Source organism: Ranitomeya variabilis, chromosome 1, assembly GCF_051348905.1.
Source record: "Ranitomeya variabilis isolate aRanVar5 chromosome 1, aRanVar5.hap1, whole genome shotgun sequence".
In the NCBI taxonomy this organism is placed as follows: Eukaryota; Metazoa; Chordata; class Amphibia; order Anura; family Dendrobatidae; genus Ranitomeya; species Ranitomeya variabilis.
Window position 1 is genome coordinate 84,857,169 of NC_135232.1, and position 21,213 is coordinate 84,878,381.

General features: G+C 41.3%; 1 protein-coding gene across 5 annotated transcripts in view; it reads right to left on the reverse strand.

Annotated features, from left to right (window-relative positions):
• RAB3C (RAB3C, member RAS oncogene family) overlaps positions 1-21,213 on the reverse strand; it is a 237,345-nt gene that overhangs the window by 74,520 nt on the left and 141,612 nt on the right. For all 5 annotated transcript variants that reach the window (XM_077285749.1, XM_077285740.1, XM_077285732.1 and 2 more), the window contains exon 3: positions 1,153-1,271. In XM_077285749.1, coding sequence (XP_077141864.1) covers positions 1,153-1,271 — 119 coding nt within the window. The remainder of the gene's footprint in view (positions 1-1,152; positions 1,272-21,213) is intronic.

A 21,213-nucleotide genomic window follows, 5' to 3' on the forward strand; every position in this document is an offset into this window, starting at 1 on the left:
GACTATAGGGTTGAGAGTGAAAACAAACTGAAACATTGCTAACGCTACTTTCACAGATCAGGTTTTTTGCATCAGGCACAATCCCACGAATGTTGGAAAAAACGGATCCGGCACAGATTGTGAAAAACTAATGCGACGGATCCGTTTTTTCAACGGATCCAACTAGCATATCCAGAAAATTGTATAAAAAAAAATTTTGAGCATGCTCAGTTTAAAAAAACGGAATCCGTCATTTTCTGGATCCGGCACCTTCCGGCTCCCATAGGCTTCCATTCTAGTAAACAGCCGGAAGCGCCGGATCCGGGGCTTCCAGCTTTTTCGCCGGAGACAAAAAAGTTGCTATGGACGTTTTTTCCAAAAACCAGAAACGGCAGATTTGCGAAAACCGGACGAAACGCAATGTCATCCGGCGCAATCCGGCACTAATACAAGTCTATGGGAAAAAAATGGATCCGTTTTTTTAAAATTTAGCTGGATTGAGCCTGACAGCGAAAACCTGATGTGTGAAAGTAGCTTTGTATCCAGTTACCTTCAGTTCCTTTCTGGTCTATTTACTGCAGGACAATTATATGATGGACTTGCCTGTCTATGGCCGGGTTCACATTAGCGTATGTGTGCGCAACGTATGATCTGCATAGATCCGCATGCGTACATATCTTTAATATGGTGTGCTTTTGCATGCCGATGTGTACGCATGCGTCGTTTCGGGGCGTGCGGCGGTGTCCGGCGAACACAACATGTTGCATTTTTTGAGGCGTCAAATATTGCGCAATCATGCGCATGCGGATGAGTGCGTCAATAAAAATAAAAACTTTGATGCGAGGAGAAGTGCTTCAAGACAAAAAAAAAAGACTATTTCAATTGCACGGTGCATAGTAGAGACAATGATTATGTTCATTTTCACATAAATCCTAAATTCAGCCCCTAGAATAGTAACATCCCAGACGTAGCAGGCACATTACTGTCATTCCTCATCCGTCTGTCTATGGTCACAATGTGCTGCCATCTCGCTATGACGAGAGGCACATGACAGGCACAGTGTTTTATCGCTTGTAGCCTGAGCAGCGGGATGCAATAGTGCACAAATAAAACATGTCCCACAAGAAGAGCGCTCGGTCCGCACAGCTGCTGCGTGAAACAAGAAGCACTTACCAGTCCTGCACGGCATTGAACGACTCCTCATTTGTAATGTCATACATTAAGATAAAACCCATAGCACCTCGATAATAAGCTGTGGTAATGGTGCGGTATCTCTCCTGACCAGCTGTGTCCTAAAATAAGAAAGAATAAGGAGTCATGTTAAGAGTTTTTTCAGCTTTATTATTGCCATTTTCAATTAAGTACATTCCTTAATGTAATGTAATGGCTCCTGTAGAGGTTAGTACTGGCGTCTACAGAACTGGGGAAGACGATTTTACTCCGATCCATTTAATATCCGTATAAAAAACCTAATGGCAAATCAAAACTCATGGTTTTACTATAGATTGAACCCAGGGCCTTCTGGATGTAAAACGCAGAGTTTCTTAAAGCGTTTTTTTTAGGTTTAATAATACAGTTGGGAAATAAATATTTGATACACTGCTGATTTTGCAAGTTTTCCACCTACAAGGAATGTAGAGGTCTGTAATTTTTATAGTAGGTACACTTCATCTGTGAGAGACAGAATCTAAAAATCAGAAAATCACATTGTATGACTTTTAAATAATTAAATTGCATTCTATTGCATGAAATATATATTTGATACCATAGGAAAACAGAACTTAGTATTTAGTACAGAAACTTTTGTTAGAAATTACAGAGGTCAGACGTTTCCTGTAGTTCTTGACCAAGTTTGCACACACTGAAGCAGAGATTTTGACCCAATCCTACATACAGATGTTCTCCAGATCTTTCAGGTTTCGGGGCTGTCTCTCAGCAAAATTGAGTTTCAGCTCACTTCAAAGATTTTCTATTGGGTTCAGGTCTGGAGACTGGCTACGCCACTCCAGGACCTTGAAATGCCTCTTACGGAGCGGCTCCTTAGTTTCCCTGGCTGTGTGTTTCGGGTCATTGTTATGCTGGAAGACCCAGCCATGACCCATCTTCAAAGCTCTTCCTGAGGGAACGAAGTTGTTGGCCAAAATCTCGGGATACATGGCCCCATGCATCCTCCCTTAAATACGTTGCAGTTGTCCTGTCACGTTTGCAGAAAAGCACTCCTAAAGAATGATGTTTCCCCCACCATGCTTCACAGTTGGGATAATTTTCCTTGAGTTGTACTCATCATTCTCCTTCCGACAAACTTGGCGAACAGAGTTGATACCAAAAAGTTCTATTTTCTTCTCATCTGACCACATGACCTTCTCCCATGCCTCCTCTGGATCATCCAGATGGTCACTGGTGAACTTGAAACAGGCCTAGACATGTGCTGGCATGAGCAGTGGGACCTTGCGTACCATGCAGGATTTTAATCCATGACGGCGTAGTGTGTTACTAATGGTAGTACTTAAGACTGTGGCCCCAGCGCTCCTCAGGTCATTGACCAGGTCCTCCTGTGTAGTTCTGGGCTGATTCCTGACCTTTCTCAGAAACACCCTTACCCCACAAGGTGAAATCTTGCATGGAGTACAAGACCAAGGAAGACTGACAGTTATCTTGTGTTTCTTCCATTTTCTAATAATTGCGCCAACAGTTGTTGCCTTCTCACCAAGTTGCCTGCCTATTGTCCTGCAGCTCATCCCAGCCTTGTGCAGGTCTACAATTTTGTCCCTGGTGTCCTTAGACTAGGTTCACATGTTGCGTTTTTGATGCGTTTCCCTAAGGCAAAACCTGCTCTCTTCACAGTAAGTTTTGCTTAGTTTTTATTGCGTTTTTTGCTGCATTTTTGGTGGGGTTTTGGTGCATTTTTTCCTGTGTTTTTGTCAGGGTACATTTGTCACTTGTGCATGTTGTTAAAGTATGTGCATAAAAAAAATCTGTTTCTACAGGTTTTGACACCAAAAACGAAGCTAAAACTGATATCTGTGTTTTTTCAGGGTGTTTTCACCATTTTTTGCATGATCCATTGCTTTAAATGGGTGAAAAACGCTGAAAGAAGTGACATGCTGCATTTTGCAAAAACCAAGGATTTGCACAAAATAATGAGGGCAAAAATACTAAAATGTGTGCATGAGATTTCTGAAATCTCATATACTTTTCTGGTACTGTAAAACGTAGCTGAAAATTTGTATTTAAAAAACACATTAAAAAAACTGCTGAAAAAACCACAACGTGTGAACATAGCCTTTGACAGCTCTTTGGTCTTGACCATGGTGGAGAGGTTGGAGTGTGATTGATTGAGTGAACTCATTACCTGTATGAAAGACACCTGTCAACACAAACAGGTGCAATGAAAACAGGTAATGCGTGCAGAGTAGGAGGGCTTCTTAAAGAAAAACTAACAGGTCTGTGACAGCCAGAATTCTTGCTGGTTGGCAGGGGATCAAATACTGATTTCATGCAACATAATACAAATTAATTATATAAAATCATATAGTGCGATTTTCTGAATTTTTTCTTAAGATTCTGTCTCTCACAGGTGAAGTGTACCTACGGTAAAAATTACAGACCTCTCCATTCTTTGTAGGTGGGAAAATTTGCAAAATCGGCAGTATATCAAATATTTATTTTCTCTACTGTAGGTGTTAACATTGCTCAGTCTATCTGTACACAGTTCAGTAGAAGCCGTAATATTGGGTATTGCAACACTGCATTAGTCACTTCAACAGGACAAGGAACAGGTGATAAAGGAATAGGTATTGCAGACTGACACACCACGTGTATTGGTACAGAGAGGGGGACGCTGAATTTCAAAGCTTGATGACTTGACATGTAGGGGAGGGACATACAGGTGCTTATCACAAAATTAGAATATCAACAAAAAGTTAATTTATTGCAGTTCTTCTATACAAAAGGTGAAACTCATATATTCCATAGAGTCATTACAAACAGAGTGATCTATTTCAAGTGTTTATTTCTGTTAATGTTGATGATTATGGCTTACAGCCAATGAAAACCCAAAAGTCATTATCTCAGTAAATTAGAATAATTAACAAAAACACCTGCAAATGTTTCCTAAGCATTTAAAAAGGTTCCTTAGTCTGTTTCAGTAGGCTCCACAATCATGGGGAAGACTGCTGACTTTACAGATGTCCAGAAGGCAGTCATTGACACACTCCACAAGGAGGGCAAGCCACAAAAGGTAATTGCTAAAGAAGCCGGCTGTTCACAGAGTGTTGTATCCAAGCATATTAATGGAAAGTTGAGTGGAAGGAAAAAGTGTGGTAGAAAAAGGTGCACAAGCAACCGGGATAACCTCAGCCTTGAAAGGATTGTTAAGAAAAGGTCATTCAAAAATTTGTGGAGATTCACAAGGAGTGGACTGCTGCTGGAGTCATTGCTTCAAGAGCCACCACACACACAGACGTTTCCAGGACATGGACTACAAGTGTCTCATTTTTTGTGTAAAGCCACTCAGAACCAATAGACAACGCGTCTTACCTGGGCCAAGGAGAAAAAGAACTGGATTGTTGCTCAATGGCCCAAGGTGTTGTTTTCAGATGAAAATACATTTTACATTTCATTTGGAAATCAAGGTCCCAGAGTCTGGAGGAACAGTAGAGACGCACACAATCCAAGCCGCTTGAGGTCTAGTGTGAAGTTTCCACAATCAGTGATGGTTTGGGGAGCCATGTCATCTACTGGTGTAGGTCCACTGTGTATCATCAAGACCAAACTCAGTGCAGCCGTCTACCAGGAAATTTTAGAGCACTTCTTGCTTCCCTCTGCCGACAAGCTTTGGAGATGGAAATTTATTTCTTCAGCAGGACTTGGCACCTGTCCACACTGCCAAAGGTACCAATTCCTGCTTGATTGGCCAGCAAACTCGCCTGACCTTAACCCCATAGAGAATCTATGGAGTATTGTCAAGAGGAAGATGAGAGACACCAGACCCAACAATACAGATGAGCTGAAGGCTGGTATCAAAGCAACCTGGGCTTCCATAACACCTCAGCAGTGCCACAGGCTGATCACCTCCACGCCACGCCACACTGATGCAGTAGTTGATGCAAAAGGAGCCCCGACCAAATACTGAGTGCATTTTCTGAACATAAAGTACATTTCAGTAGGCCAACATTTCGGATTTTAAAATCATTTTTCAAGCTGGTGTTATAAAGTATTCTAATTTACTGAGATATTCTAATTTTGTGAGAAGTACCTGTATATACGAGACAGGGAGGTGTTATACATTTGATTGATGGTCCGAAGGCCATATCATGTACCATGTATCATGTATCATGCCATATCATATACGAAAAATATCATGTTTGATACTGCTGTAAGACAGTAGAAATAACCAATAGGAAAGCCCTATGGAAATAAAGGTGGGAAGGACACATTTACAATGTAGACATGTGCATGATTAGTGGGAATATGCCAAAATATCAGGATGTCTTTATGTTTGATGTAGGGTTATAATACTAATAATTGTCTCCTGATATATCCGAAGTAAAGAGAGATATGCGCTGATACAAGTCTAACTAAACCATCTTTGATGTCATCAATGGGACTGAAGAAAAGAACAAAAATGGACAACTAACAAGACAGCCACTATTGCCGGACTATAGCAAATCAGAATTGGGTAAGCCTAGTGTGAAGGAAAGGGAGTAAGATAAACCTAGCTTAAATATACTGTAATACTGGGACACATATAAGTAAACTGCATTGAAGAGAAATGATCCATCAGCTACATGTAAATCTAATGATTGCATTATTTTTTATAACAGTTGATTAAAATTATTCTTAGGACCTTGGATCAGCCGCCATGTCAGTAGTTTTTGGCAGCTGGACAAAACTGCCCGCTACTGACCAGCATCTCCGATGCCTCTTTTGATTAGTAGCCCCCATCACCTTAAAGAGTGACGCACATGATGTCGTAGGGGTTCACCTCTCATAGGATGTGTTGGATGCCATGCAGATGTGGCAGGTAGTAGGCAGTTGCCCTGGTGTAGTTGCACGGAATAAAAATGTGGCTGCTCGGCCTCGATCCTGCAAATCTTTGTGCTTAAAGGCAATCTGTTAGGTTATTTTTGTGTACCATACTAATAGTGTCCTGAAATAGGGCTTGGGCAGCCCTTTCTGGATATGTTACTGTATGTGACCCCATTGTGTTGCTGTAAAAAAGTTCATAGTCATGTATCGACTAGTTGAATGTATGTAAATTAATTAAATTAATTAAATTTATTTGAACCCCTCCCTCATAATCTGCCCACCCCTCTGTGCAGGCATCAGTGAGTCAGTCAGAATTGGCTTATTACTTGCCCGAGGTTCGCATCACAATCCTCAGACTGCCTATCTGCTCTCCTGACCTGAGTGTGACAGCATATACAGTTAGGTCCATATATATTTGGACAGAGACAACCTTTTTCTAATTTTGGTTATAGACATTACCACAATGAATTTTAAACAAAATAATTCAGATGCAGTTGAAGTTCAGACTTTCAGCTTTCATTTGAGGGTATCCACATTAAAATTGGATGAAGGGTTTAGGAGCTTCCGCTCCTTAACATGTGCCACCCTGTTTTTAAATGGACCAAAAGTAATTGGACAATTGACTCCAAGGCTATTTCATGGACAGTTCTGGGCAATCCCTTCATTATGTCATTCTGAATTAAGCAGATAAAAGGCCTGGAGTTGATTTGAGGTGTGGTGTTTGCATTTGGAAGGTTTTGCTGTGAAGTAAACATGGGGACAAAGGAGCTCTCCATGCAGGTGAAACAAGCCATCCTTAAGCTGCGAAAACAGAAAAAAACCCATCTGAAAAATTGCTACAATATTAGGAGTGGCAAAATCTACAGTTTGGTACATCCTGAGAAAGAAAGAAATCACTGGTGAACTCATCAATGCAAAAAGACCTGGGTGCCCACGGAAGACAACAGTGGTGGATGATCACAGAATAATCTCCATGGTGAAGAGAAACCCCTTCACAACAGCCAACCAAGTGACCAACACTCTCCAGGAGGTCGGCGTATCAATATCCAAATCTACCATAAAGAGAAGACTGCATGAAAGTAAATACAGAGGGTTCACTGCACGGTGCAAGCCACTCATAAGCATCAAGAATAAAAAGGCTAGACTGGACTTTGCTAAAAACATCTAAAAAAGCCAGCACAGTTCTGGAAGAACATTCTTTGGACAGATGAAACCAAGATCAACCTCTACCAGAATGATGGAAAGAGAAAAGTATGGCGAAGGCATGGTACAGCTCATGATCCAAAGCATACCACATCATCTGTAAAACACGGCGGAGGCAGTGTGATGGCTTGGGCATGCATGGCTGCCAGTGGCACTGGGTCACTAGTGTTTATTGATGATATGACACAGGACAAAAGCAGCCGAATGAATTCTGAAGTATTCCGAGACATACTGTGTGCTCAGATCCAGCCAAATGCAGCCAAACTGGTTGGTTGTCGTTTCATACTACAGATGGACAATGACCCAAAACATAAAGCCAAAGCAACCCAGGAGTTTATTAAAGCAAAGAAGTGGAATATTCTTGAATGGCCAAGTCAGTCACCTGATCTCAACCCAATTGAGCATGCATTTCACTTGTTATAGACTAAACTTCAGACAGAAAGGCCCATAAACAAACAGCAACTGAAAACCACTGCAGTGAAGGCCTGGCAGAGCATCAAAAAGGAGGAAACACAACGTCTGGTGATGTCCATGAGTTCAAGACTTCAGGCAGTCATTGCCAACAAAGGATTTTCAACCAAGTACTAGAAATGAACATTTTATTTACAATTATTTAATCTGTCCAATTACTTTTGGTCCCTTTAAAAACAGGGTGGCACATATTAAGGAGCTGAAACTCCTAAACCCTTCATCCAATATTAATGTGGATACCCTCACATGAAAGCTGAAAGTCTGAACTTCAACTGCATCTGAATCGTTTTGTTTAAAATTTATTGTGGTAATGTCTAGAACCAAAATTAGAAAAATGTTGTCTCTGTCCAAATATATATGGACCTAACTGTACCTCTATGTACGCTCAGGTCAGGAGAGCAGAACACCAGTCCAAGGATTGTGATCAGTGGTACCCTTTCTCAGTAATGGTGTCATCTAGGAGGGCTATTCTCTTCTTCCTGAGGCAGACTATAACCACTGCAGTAAAGGATGAAGCGTCTCACGTGTTCCTCTTTGGACCTATCTCGTTCTCTAGGGTGGCACACCAACTGGCAGGTGTTACTCACCCCTACTTACTAGACTTCTATCCAAGCTTCTTATTTGCTTCTGCTTACAGCTGTCTGCAGATCATTCTCCTGTCCAGCCTAAAACAAATACACTTTTTACTCATCCATTTGAGTGGGCTGACATGGTAATGATAACACAATGAGCAGCTGTGTGAAATACTGAGTCATGGGGAATGTGGAGTTAACTCTTTATTCTCTATATCCATCACTACTGCTGCTCAGTGGCATGCTGTCTGAACACGTTAAATAAGTTACCTGCTACTTTTAGATTGATGACCTATGCTTAGGATAGGTCATCAATGTCTGATCGGCCAAGGTCCAACACCTGGCGCTCCCACTGATCAGCTGTTACCGGTGTCAGCGGCCGCTGGCTGGAAGTACTCACTTGAGGAGCTGGCTATCTTCTGAGGATAGGTCATCAATATAAAAGCAGTGGACAACCTCTTTAAATCCAGGGCATATCATCTACAAATATATTGATGTACACAACATCAATTCCTTGTATCACAAGTGACAACTGATTGGATCTGTCGTACGGTTGTCATAGCAGAATTCTAAACACATTGTATAGTATAAAACATTACATTAAAGATAACAACAGATGTTAATATTAACATCAACAGATAGCAATGTGGGATTCACATAGTAACTGTCTGATATTTGCAAGAGGGTGGCGGAACCATGTTTAACCCTCTTACAATCTAGAGCAGGGTCCTTGGGTAAATTGAATTTCTGACTCTAGATCAGTGTTTCCCAAACTCCAGTCCTCACGGACCCCACAGGTCATGTTTTCAGGATTTCCATAGTGTTGCACAGGTGAGAGAGTTCCTGAGGGCTTGATGAAACTTCCACCACCTGTGCAATACTAAGGAAATCCTGAGAACATGACCTGTGGGGTCCGTGAGGACTGGAGTTTGGGAAACACTGATCTAGAGTGATAAATTAAATTAACCCAAGGATCCCTACGTTTTCCGTATATATTATATGTTCGTACATTTCATATAGTACAGTAACTGTGAACAAATGGAAACCTTTACTGTATAGAATATACACTGTATATATTCATGCCATATATCACTATATTAGAAGTAAAGTATCCATTACATCTCAGGATTCTGTTCCATATGACGCTAACATTCAGAAATGTAGGATCTATTCATTCAGCTGATACTGCTCTACCATTGTTGCATTGTGTGAGTATCTTCATCTTTTGTATGCTGCCTGTCAATCAAACGAATGGCTTATAGAGATTAAAGGCACTGATGTGACATTTACACAGAAGCGGGTATGAGAACATGAGCAAACACAAAGCTCAGAGGCTATTCAGCCTTATACTGAGCTGTCTTTGAGTTTATTTCATTTCACACCCATTCTGCGCTCATACCTACAATAAAGGATTGCTCGTGTATTTTAGGACCTACGACAATGTGATGATGTCTCGAAATGATCTGCTGAATACAATGTTAAATGGCTGCCCTGGTTATGTGTAAAGAAGAAAATGTTGAATTGTAAAATCTCAGGAGGCAAAATATGAGGCTGTAACACACCATTACGATTTATGTGAAATCATTCAAAACATTACACATATCACAATCCATCACGGTTCATTTATATAGAATCATTTATTTTATTTACACTTATTATTAATGAAGTAACATTTTTCTTATTATCATGGTCATATAAGAAAAATTAAATATTGTGTGATTATTAATATTATTAACAGAAATATTTGTTTGCATATGGAATATTCTCTTCTTGCTAAAATATGTTTGGTATATTTGCAAGAAATATGTTTTAAAGGGAACCTGCCACCAGGTTAGGCCGTTATGAGATGTGGCCACTACCTTTCAGGGCCGATATACAACATTCCATAATGCTGTATATAAGCCCCCAACCCGACCTGAAGAGAAGAAAAATACCTTTTATTATACTCACCTGCGGGGCGGTCCGGTCAGAGGGGTGTCGCTCTTCTTGGTCCGGCACCTCCCATCTTCTTGCGATGCCACCCTCCTGCTTGCTTCGTGTGGATGATGCGTTCCTGCATCATCCGCACAGTCTCCTCGGCACAGCGCTCTTGCGCAGGTGCACTTATCTGCCCTGTTGAGGGCAGAGCAAAGTACTGCAGTGCGCAGGCGCCGGGAAAGGTCAGAGAGGCCCAGCACCTGCGCACGGCAGGACTTCCCTTTAAATGGTAGTGAGTCTGATTGCAGGATCACACGACACAATGTTTGCAGTCCGAAACCTTGGAGACATACAGTCCAGTATGGACACAATGGTAGGAAGCTGTCTACCAAGAATATTTTCATTGCAGCATTATTTTTAATGCTGGATGGATGGAGATCTTTTTTTTTTTTCGCGAATAGGCATGATCTTTTAAATTAAGGAATTTATAGTGTTGAAAGTAAACTCTAACTGCCTCTCAAATAACTCCACACTAAGGCAGTTTCCATTGTCTGTTAGTATATACTGTGAATAGTATATCTATATAACAGGATTGGTCTGGAACTTGTCGGTTTTTATAAGTAATAATTCACAAAATATGTCCTAAAGTAGGGAAGGGCACTTCATGTAATGTATAACAACAAATACCCTTATAAATATAGATATGGGAGACAGGAAGAGATCCACTGGTAATGTTTAAAATGTTACGTTTTATTAAAGATAAATGATAAAAACATGCAAGGTAAAAAAGCACATAATATATAGCAGTAATACCGTAGGGGACGTTGGGCAAACAAGGGAGCCAGAAAATATAATATGTGTGTGAGGAGACTATAGGAAGGATTTCATAGGATCTGACATATACGGTAATTATACAGTAGTATGGTCACTACCTACCTTATAAGTCAAACTCAATGATATGTGAGAAGACTATTGGAAGGGTATCATAAGATCTGACATATAAAAATATAAAATGGTAGGTCACTCATTTTCTTATAAGTCAAAACTCAGTGCCCAAATAATAACCCTAAAAGCAGACCAGATAATAATAACAATAAATAATATTAACCACCATGTGCTGACATATACTTTAGGTAAAAAGGGTATATGCGGTAATAACGGCTAACTAATCCCATTTACTCAGGAAGAAGCTGGCAGCGAAACGCACGTTGGGGTGAGGGAATGCTTGGGCATCTAATCTGGCAGCACTTCAGGTAATCATTATGGCTACGTACTTACATAATTAGCTATGCATCTCTTTATGTCTGACACATATTACATTTTTCTAGCCCCCCCCCCCCCCCCCCCCTTGCTTGCCCAACGTCCCCTACAGTATTACGGTTATAGATCATGTGCTTTTTTACCTTGCATGTTTTTATCATTTATTTTTAATAAAACGTAACATTTTAAACATTACCAGTGGATCTCTTCTTGTCTCCCATATCTATATGTATATGGTTTTTATAAGTATTGCTGGGAGGGATAAATTGACCTTGAAAAAAAAGAACTTTATTCAGTTTGGTCCCTCCTCTAGATGCAGCCTTTACCTACAAAATGTAAATAGTAATATATTAGTTATTAGTATACATCATGATGGTACTACTTTACCTTCTTTACATAAACTGAATAAAGAAACAGCAATCAGTAAAAGTGCATGAATTGCTGCAAATCAAACCAGTGCTTTAAAAGAATGAAAAAAATACTCAGGATACATGATAGGTTAGAAATGATGCTAAGGTCACCAGTGCAGACTGCATTTTTATTTCCACTATCCTGAGGTATATCTGTAAATAATAAGTGTATATAAATACATAAGTAAATAAATATCTACAGGTGCTTCTCACAAAATTAGAATATCATCAAAAAGTTAAGTTATTTCAGTTCTTCAATACAAAAAGTGAAACTCATATTATATAGACTCATTAAAAACAGAGTGATCTATTTCAAGTGCTTATTTCTGTTAATGTTGATGATTATGGCTTACAGCCAATGAAAACCCAAAAGTCATTATCTCAGTAAATTAGAATAATTAACAAAAAACACCTGCAAAGGCTTCTTATGCATGTAAAAAGGTCCCAAAGTCTGTTTCAGTAGGCTCTAGAGTCCACAATCATGGGGAAGACGACTGAATTGACAGATGTCTAGAAGGCAGTCATTGACACACTCCACAAGGAGGGTAAGCCACAAAAGGTCATTGCTAAAGAAGCTGGCTGTTCATAGAGTTCTGTATCTAAGCATATTAATGGAAAGTTGAGTGGAGGGAAAAAGTGTGGTAGAAAAAGGTGCACAAGCAACCGTGATAACCGCAGCCTTGAAAGGATTGTTAAGAAAAGGTCATTCAAAAAATTTGGGGAAGATTCACAAGGAGTAGACTGTTGCTGGAGTAATTTCTTTAAAAGCCACCATACAGAGGTATCCAGGACATGGGCTACAAGTGTTGCATTCCTTGTGTGCAGCCACTCCTGACCAATAGACAACGCCAGAAGTGTCTTACTTGGGCCAAGGAGAAAAAGCACTGGACTGTTGCTCAGTGTTCCAAGGTGTAGTTTTCAGATGAAAGTACATTTTTTATTTCATTTGGAAATCAAGTTCCTAGAGTCTGGAGGAAGAGTGGAGAGGCCACAATCCAAGTTGCTTAGTGTGAAGTTTCCACAATCAGTGATGGTTTGAGGAGCCATGTCATCTGCTGACTCAAATCCCAAGGGGGAACTTTCTGAATTACCACTGGTCTAGATCTACTACATGATTTAATAAAGCGAGACACCCACCTATTGGAGGCTAAATTACAATTATATAAGGCTCCTAAAGCCGACACTTGTACTTTGAGCGTATTGGTTGCCAACCCTAGTTGTAAGCCTGCTTGTAGAAACTCTAAAATAGCACCCACAGGAGCCTCGTCCCCCAAAGGTTGTCCCAAAAACTCCAGGAACCTCTTCCATGTCCTACCATAAATTCTTGATGTGATCGGTTTTCTACTTTTCAACAGAGTGGAAACTAGCCCTGGCGAGAATCCCTGCCGACTTAGTAATGCCCTCTCAAATTCCAGGCTGCCAGATGGAAGCCCTTCACTTGAGAGTGGCATACTGGTCCCTGGGTAAGCAGGTCGGGAACCTCTGGTAGAATCCATGGATCGGTTACTGACATCTGTCTTAGGAGGGAGAACAATGGTCTTTTCGGCCAAAATGGAGCAATCAGAATCACCCTTGCTTGCTCCATTCTGATCTTTCTCACTACTACTGGAATCATTGCTATCGGTGGAAACACGTAAGCGAGGCTAAATTTCCACAGTATTTGAAGGGCATCTACCGCAAACGGCTTCCCTCTTGGATCTAACAAGCAGAATCTCTCCACCTTCCTGTTGTGAAGAGTGGCAAATAAGTCTATTACCGGTTTGCCCCAAGCCTGCACTATCTGTTGGAATACCCGGGGATTCAGTGACCATTCTCCCTGTCTTAGCTTTAGGTAGTCTGCTTTCATGTTTTCAACACCCTTTATGTGCAGAGCTATGAGGGATAGTAGGTGACGTTCTGCTAACTGGAGAAGGACAGATGTTGCCCCCATAAGGGAAAAGGACCTTGTTTCCCCCTGGTGGTTAATATAAGCTACCACTGCATAATTTTCGGACATAATCCTGGTATGACGACCCTGAAGGATTGGACGTCTGATGTCTTTCTGGTTGGGACCAGGTCCCCTGTATCGAGAGGGTCCATAGATGTGCACCCCATCCCGTACCGCTTGCGTCCGTTGTGATTACATTCTCTATCGGAGTTAGCCACTGAACCCCTGATGCCAAATGATCCCTTACAGTCCACCAGATTAGGGAATCCCTCACGCCTACTAAAAGGTGTACTTTTCCCTCTAAGTGCCCTTTTAACAATTTTTGTGTTGACAGGACCTCCCACTGTAATTGTCTCAGGTGAAATTGTGCCCATTTCACAGCGGGTATACAGGATGTTAGTGATCCTAACAGGGACATTGCTTTTCTTAGTGTCATTACAGGCTGCTATATTGCCAATTCCACAAAACTCTGTATTTTAATTATTTTGTTCTCTGATAGGAGACAGAGCTGGCGTGTGGAGTCTAGAACCAACCCTAGGAAGGACTGAACTTTCTCTGGTGTTAACCCTTTCGCGACATGCGCCGTACATGTACTGCGCATGTCTGGTCTCCTGCTTTGATGTGCGCTCCGGCGGTGAGCGCACATCAAAGTTGCGACATGTCAGCTGTTTTGTACAGCTGACATGTGCGCGCAATAGCGGCGGGTGAAATCGCTATTCACCCGCCGCTATTAACCTGTTAAATGCCGCTGTCAAATGCAGACAGCGGCATTTAACTACCTCATCCGGCCGGGCGGCCGGAAATGACGTCATCGCCGACCCCCGTCACATGATCGGGGATCGGCGATGCATCAGGATGGTAACCATAGAGGTCCTTGAGACCTCTATGGTTGCTGATGCCGGCCTGCTGTGAGCGCCCCCCTGTGGTCGGCGCTCACAGCACACCTGCATTTCAGCTACATAACAGCGATCTGATGATCGTTGTTATGTAGCAGAGCCGATCGGGCTGTGCCTGCTTCTAGCCTCCCTTGGAGGCTATTGAAGCATGGCAAAAGTAAAAAAAAAAGTTTTTAAAAATGTGAAAAAAATATTAAAAATATAAAATTTAAATCACCCCCCTTTTGCCCCATCCTAAATAAAACAATAAAAAAAAAAAAAACCTACACATATTTGGTATCGCCGCGTTCAGAATCGCCCGATCTATCAATTAAAAAAAAGCATTAACCTGATCGCTAAACAGCGTAGCGAGAAAAAAATCCGAAACGCCTGAATTACGTTTTTTTGGTCGCCGCGACATTGCATTAAAATGCAATAACGGGCGATCAAAAGAACGCATCTGCGCCGAAATGGTATCATTAAAAACATCAGCTCGGCACGCAAAAAATAAGCCCTCAACGACCCCAGATCACGAAAATTGGAGACGCTACGGGTATCGGAAAATGGCACTTTTTTTTTTTTTTTTAAGCAAAGTTTGGAATTTTTTTTCACCACTTGGATAAAAAATAACCTAGACATGTTAGGTGTCTATGAACTCATAATGACCTAGAGAATCATAATGGCAGGTTAGTTTTAGCATTTAGTGAACCTAGCAAAAAAGCCAAACAAAAAACAAGTGTGGGATTGCACTTTTTTTGCAATTTCACCGCACTTGGAATTTTTTTCCCATTTTCTAGTACACGACATGGTAAAACCAATGATGTCGTTCAAAAGTACAACTCGTCCCGCAAAAAATAAGCCCTCACATGGCCATATTGACAGAAATATAAAAAAGTTATGGCTCTGGGAAGGAGGGGAGCGAAAAACGAAAACACAAAAACGAAAAAGGGCCGCGGCATGAAGGGGTTAATCTCGACTTGATATTTATTTTCCAACCCAATACTGCTAGGGTCGTAGTTACCTCCTCTATTTGTGCTAGACAGTGATCCATCAATCTCCCTATTATAAGGAAGTCATTTAGGTAAGGGACAATAACTATGTCTCGAGAACGGAGGAAGGACATGACTTCTGACATTAACTTGGTGAATATTCTTGGCGCTATAGACAGACCGAATGGGAGGGCTGCATATTGGTAGTGCCTGAGTCGTCCTTGGACATATACTGCTACTCTCAGAAATCTTTGAAAGTCCCGATGGATTAGGACATGATAATGAGTGTCTTTTAAGTCTATAGCCGCCATGAAGCAGTTCGGAAACAACACTTTTATCTCTGTATTTACCGACTCCATGTTGAAGGAGTAATTTACCACTGACCAATTGAGTTTCCTCAAGTTGACAATAGTCCTTAGCGAACCGTCCGGTTTCCGTATCAAAAAGAGAGGGGAATAAAACCCTCTTCCTCCCTCTTTCCTCGGAACTTCTACTAGAACCCGTTATAGTACTAGCTCCAATACCTCCGCTTCCAAGGCTAGTTGTTCCTCCGGGAATTTTCTGTGGGGTGGCAACACAAAAGTCTGTCGAGGGGGACGAATAAAGTCTATCTTTAGGCCGTCTTTGATGAAACTCAATACCCAACGACTGGGGGAAATATTTACCCAGGCGGGGAAAAAGAAAGAGAGTCTTCCCCCTACCTCTGGACTGGCGTCAATGGGAGGGCTTTTTTGCTGATGTGGAGGGTCCCTTAAACTTGTACCCAGATCCCAGTTTCTTCTATCTCCCGGGGGTGACCTCTATTAAATTTTCCTCTCCGAAAATAAGGCCTTCTAATATACACTAGGAAGCGAGGGAAACCCTTTTTCCTATCACCTGCTTTCTCTAAAATGTCCTCCAGCTTCTGACCAAAGAGGAATTTACCATCACACGGGATGGAACAATGTCTATTTTTTGAAAGAAAGTCGCCCGGGCACCCCTTTAACCACAAAGCACATCTAGCTGCTTTAGACAAGCCTGCTGCCCTAGCCGCTAGTCTTACAGAGTCTGCTGAGGAATCTGCTATGAAAGCTGCTGCTCCTTGTACCATTGTCATATTAGCTAGGACTTCTTCTCTTGGCACCTTAGTTGTCAGTTGATCCTCTATTTGTTGCAGCCAGACTAGAGGGAGCGGGCAACACATGTCCCAGCTATTGCCGATTTTAGACCTCCTGCGGCTGCCTCCCAGGTGTGTTTTAAGAACACATCCGCCTTTTTGTCTAATGGGTCTCTTAACATGCCCGGGTCCTCTAAGGGTAGGGATGAATTTTTAGATGACCTAGCCACCGCACCATCAATTTTAGGGACTTTATCCCACACTTCTGAATCCTTTTCCTCTTAGGGATACAGTCTTTTAGAAGATGAGGGGAGGCTACCAGATTTCTCAGGCTTCTTCCACTCCTATATAAGGGCTTTTACTCTAGCATTGACTGGGAATGTACACTTCCTTTTCAAAATGGATAAGCCCGCAACCCAACGGCAAGGGTCCTCATAAACTTGCGAGTCCTACTCTAATATCAAAAACAGCTAACATAGAAAAATTAACAGCTATGTTAGCTGTTTTTGAAATTAGAGTAGAACTCGCAAGTTTTGAGGACCCTTGACGTTGGCTTGCGGGCTTATCCATTTTGGCCAAAATTGTAACTAATACCTCATCTAATGTACTATATACATTATTTAATTTTTCATCTTTTTGCACTTTTTATCATCTTTTTGCAGGGTGCAGCAGGGCCCCTTTATGTTGTTCCTTGTGTGTTGCATGTATATATATAGTGCTGGACGGCCCGCCAGCTAATACTATGGGCGTGATCAATAGGTTGTCTAGACACTGTGCATCACATTTATCTGTGTGAATAGTGTCTTATGCAAGCCTTACCTGTGTGCATTTTTTCTACTAGGCATCCAACCCCTCTAATGTTTGGGCGAGTGGGTGGTTGCTCTCATCAGTAGCTTGCACCTGTGCTGCTTTAGCATTTATTATCAGGGGCCTGCTGCACCCTGCGAGTGCATTTGTCATCTGACAAGTTTTGGTGAGTCGGCTCTTCATGTTGTGTTTTTTTTAATTATTCTTTAAGAAGCCCTCCTACTCTGCACTCATTACCTGTATAAAAGACACCTGTCCACACAATCAATCAACCACACTCTAAACTCTTTACCATGGCCAAGACCAAAGAGCTGTCTAAGGACACCAGGGACAAAATTGTAGACATGTACAAGGCTGGAATGGGCTATAGGACAATAGACAAGCAGCTTGGTGAGAAAGCAACAACTCTTGGCGCAATTATTAGATGGAGGAAACACAAGATGACTGTCAATCTTCCTGGGTCTGGAGCTACATGTAAGATATCACCTTGAGGGGTAAGGACTATTCTGAGAAAGGTGAGGAATCCACCCTGAACTACATGGGAGGACCTGGTCAATGACCTGAAGAGAGCTGGGACTACAGTCTCAAACATTACTGTTAGGAACACACTACACCGTTATGGATTAAAATCCTGAACAGCACACAAGATCCCCCTGCTCACGCCAGCACATTTCCAGGACTGTTTGAAGTATGACAAAGACCATCTGGATGATCCAGGGGAGGCATGGGAGGTCATGTGGTCAGATGAGACCAAAATAGAACTTTTTGGTATCAACTCCACTCGCCATGTTTAGAGGAAGTAGGATGAGTACAACCCCCATGAACATCGTCCCAACCGTGAAGCATGGTGGGGGAAACATACTTTGGGGGTGCTTTTCTGTAAAGGGGACAGGACGACTGCACTGTATTCAATAACTTGAAACACACAGCCAGGACAATTAAGGAGTGTCTCCATAAGAAGTTTCCTGGCCTGAATCCAATAGAAAATCTTTGTAGGCAACTCAATGTTGCCTAGTGACAGCCCCGAAACTTAGAAGATCTGTATGAAGGAGTGCACCAAAATCCATGCTGAGGTGTGTGCAAACACGAGTCAAGAACTACAAAAAACATCTGACCTTTGTAATTGCAAACAAAGGTAACTGTACCAAATATTAAGTTCTGTTTTTTGATTGTATCAAATACTTATTTCATACAATAAAATGCTAATTAATTATGTAAAATCAATACTATGTGATTTTCTGGACTTTTTTTATTCTGTCTCTCACAGTTAAAGTGTACCTACAATAAAATTACAGACCTCTGCATTCTTTGTCTGATAGGACACTGATCCAGGGAGCTAGTCTGCATGGCATATGTGGAGTCGGGTAGGAATCTTTTCCTTAATATGGGTCAAATTACAGCTGCCTTATGGGGTATTTGCCTTTCTCTGGATCAACATGTTAAGTTATAGGTTAAACTCAATGGACTTGTGTCTTCTTTCAACTGTAAAACTATGAATCATACAATAAAAGCCCAAAGATCCAGCAGAAGATAGATCTTATCACTTACTATGGTTCATTTTCTATGGTTTGATTCACAAATAAGGTTTGATAATATATTTAGGTGTGCAACGATAAAAAAACAAATGATAGATGGCAGTCTCTCAGAACAATTTCCTCTTGTAGGTCCAAGGAACCCTAGTAGGAAGATGAAGCCCTGACCAACTGATAAAAGCTAGTGAAGCAGAACTGAAGGCACTAAAAAGAATACGGTATACATCAGTAGTAATTCCGTATATGTACAATCTATATGTTATAGATAATGGACCTGTCACATCCCGACTATAATCAAAAACGTACAATCATAAAAAGAGAGACAGAAAGAGAAAAAAGAGAAATGTTGCAATGAAAGCTACTCTACGGGTAATTGGGGAGCTGATGGTGAAAGTTATTTTGGTTGACAGTGTGAATTATCTTCTGTGTGATTACAGACTTTGAGGTGATGGCGGGGGGGCTTTCGGGATCATTATGATGTTCACACTAGCCTTCACAAGCTGGCAAATGCTATTTATAGGGATATCTGACATTAGTTAGGTATGGCAGTAGAGCAGTCACTTCACAGAGTTGCTGCTTGAGGACATTTATACTTGTTTTTATATGTATGCACTAAGGATAGGGAAAAAGTAATATCGCATCTATTATATACTTATGTTAAAGGTTTGTCACCTTACCGATCTTTCGCCATGCCTGTTCTGTGGTTTCCCATTTCCCCACTGGTCTCTACATCCCGACATGACATAGGAAATTAACCCTCAGCCAATCACAAGCTACAGCCGTGACCCACCCCTGCCAGTGATTGGCTACAGCTGGTATTATGTCCCAGCAAAAGACAGTAGAGACTGACGGGGACAAAACAGCTTCTGAATGGAGCGGTTGGGGATTAATGAGCTGAGCGTCAGTTTTGTTATAATACAATTCTGACAAATATATTTTTTAATGTGCAAACTAGACAACCCTTTTAGTTATACATATTCCCTCTTACTCTGTCATCACAATATGGTTGTTCAAACTAATCACAGGGGTTCGGCGCACCTTTGGAGAGGCCGAGCAGTTCCTTGCACCCTCCCACAAACTTTTTGTGTATCTATCTCTGCCCTCCTTTTCCTGATTGACAGGGAGGAAGACATTTTGAATCATTTTAAAATAACAAAAATATTTAAGCAAAATTTAAAAGATTTTTTCTATTAGTAAAAGTAAAACAAAAAAAGCTTTTGTTACCTTTTTTTTCACGTAAAAAAATAAATGCCTCTGGCTGAACTGATTGTGATCTTCAGGCTTTGTGACAATGATTATTTACTCTATCTACAGTATGAAGAAAAGTAATTTAGATGGGAGTGGAGGGGGTGAACTAACAACAACGAAACACAGAACTGTCAAAAGGAACCAGAATATATAGTCCTAATAGGGAACTACAGGAAGCTGAAATGACTGTTGTCATGGTAATATAAATCTAACAAAGATCAAAGAAATGGAGGTGGTCAGGAGTTTAATGACACCATACTTATCACTGAGAGAGGTAAAAATAAACTGATAAATATGACCTTGGAATCAAATGGAAGTTTAGTGCTGGGTTAATGTGACATTTTCCAAGAATACAGTATATAAAATGCAAATATTACATTTGGGACCTGCGCCGATATTCAGAATGGGGGACCCTGAACCCTTTTCTGCCTGGTGAAGTGGCCCTTGGACAATGCATCCAGGTACAGAAATAATAGAGTCTGTTGCTATATTCAGCTTTAGAGGAGATCTCGAGGCAAGCTAACAACTACTTCTGTGATTCTGATACACACGAGTGGCCACTGCTGTCTATACAGGAAGGGCAAGGTTTAGGGAAATCCTAAGGATTTGGGTGGACCACCCTATTAATCAGCAGAGCAAAGTGGTTTTGGTGTTCCCATGAGTGCTTCTTCTAAGTTGAGTACTTTAGAAAAAGAGCCCAAATACAGTTATGCTCTACCACACTACCCGTGCTCTCCATTCTGCAACTGATCTAAGAATAACATCCTCCATAATCCAAAAATTGCACCTCCGTTTCCAAGACTTCGCTCGTGCTGCGCCAGTGTTCTTGAATGCACTACCCTGGAAGATCCAATTAATATTTAGCCCCCATACTTTTAAGCATGCTTTAAAAACACA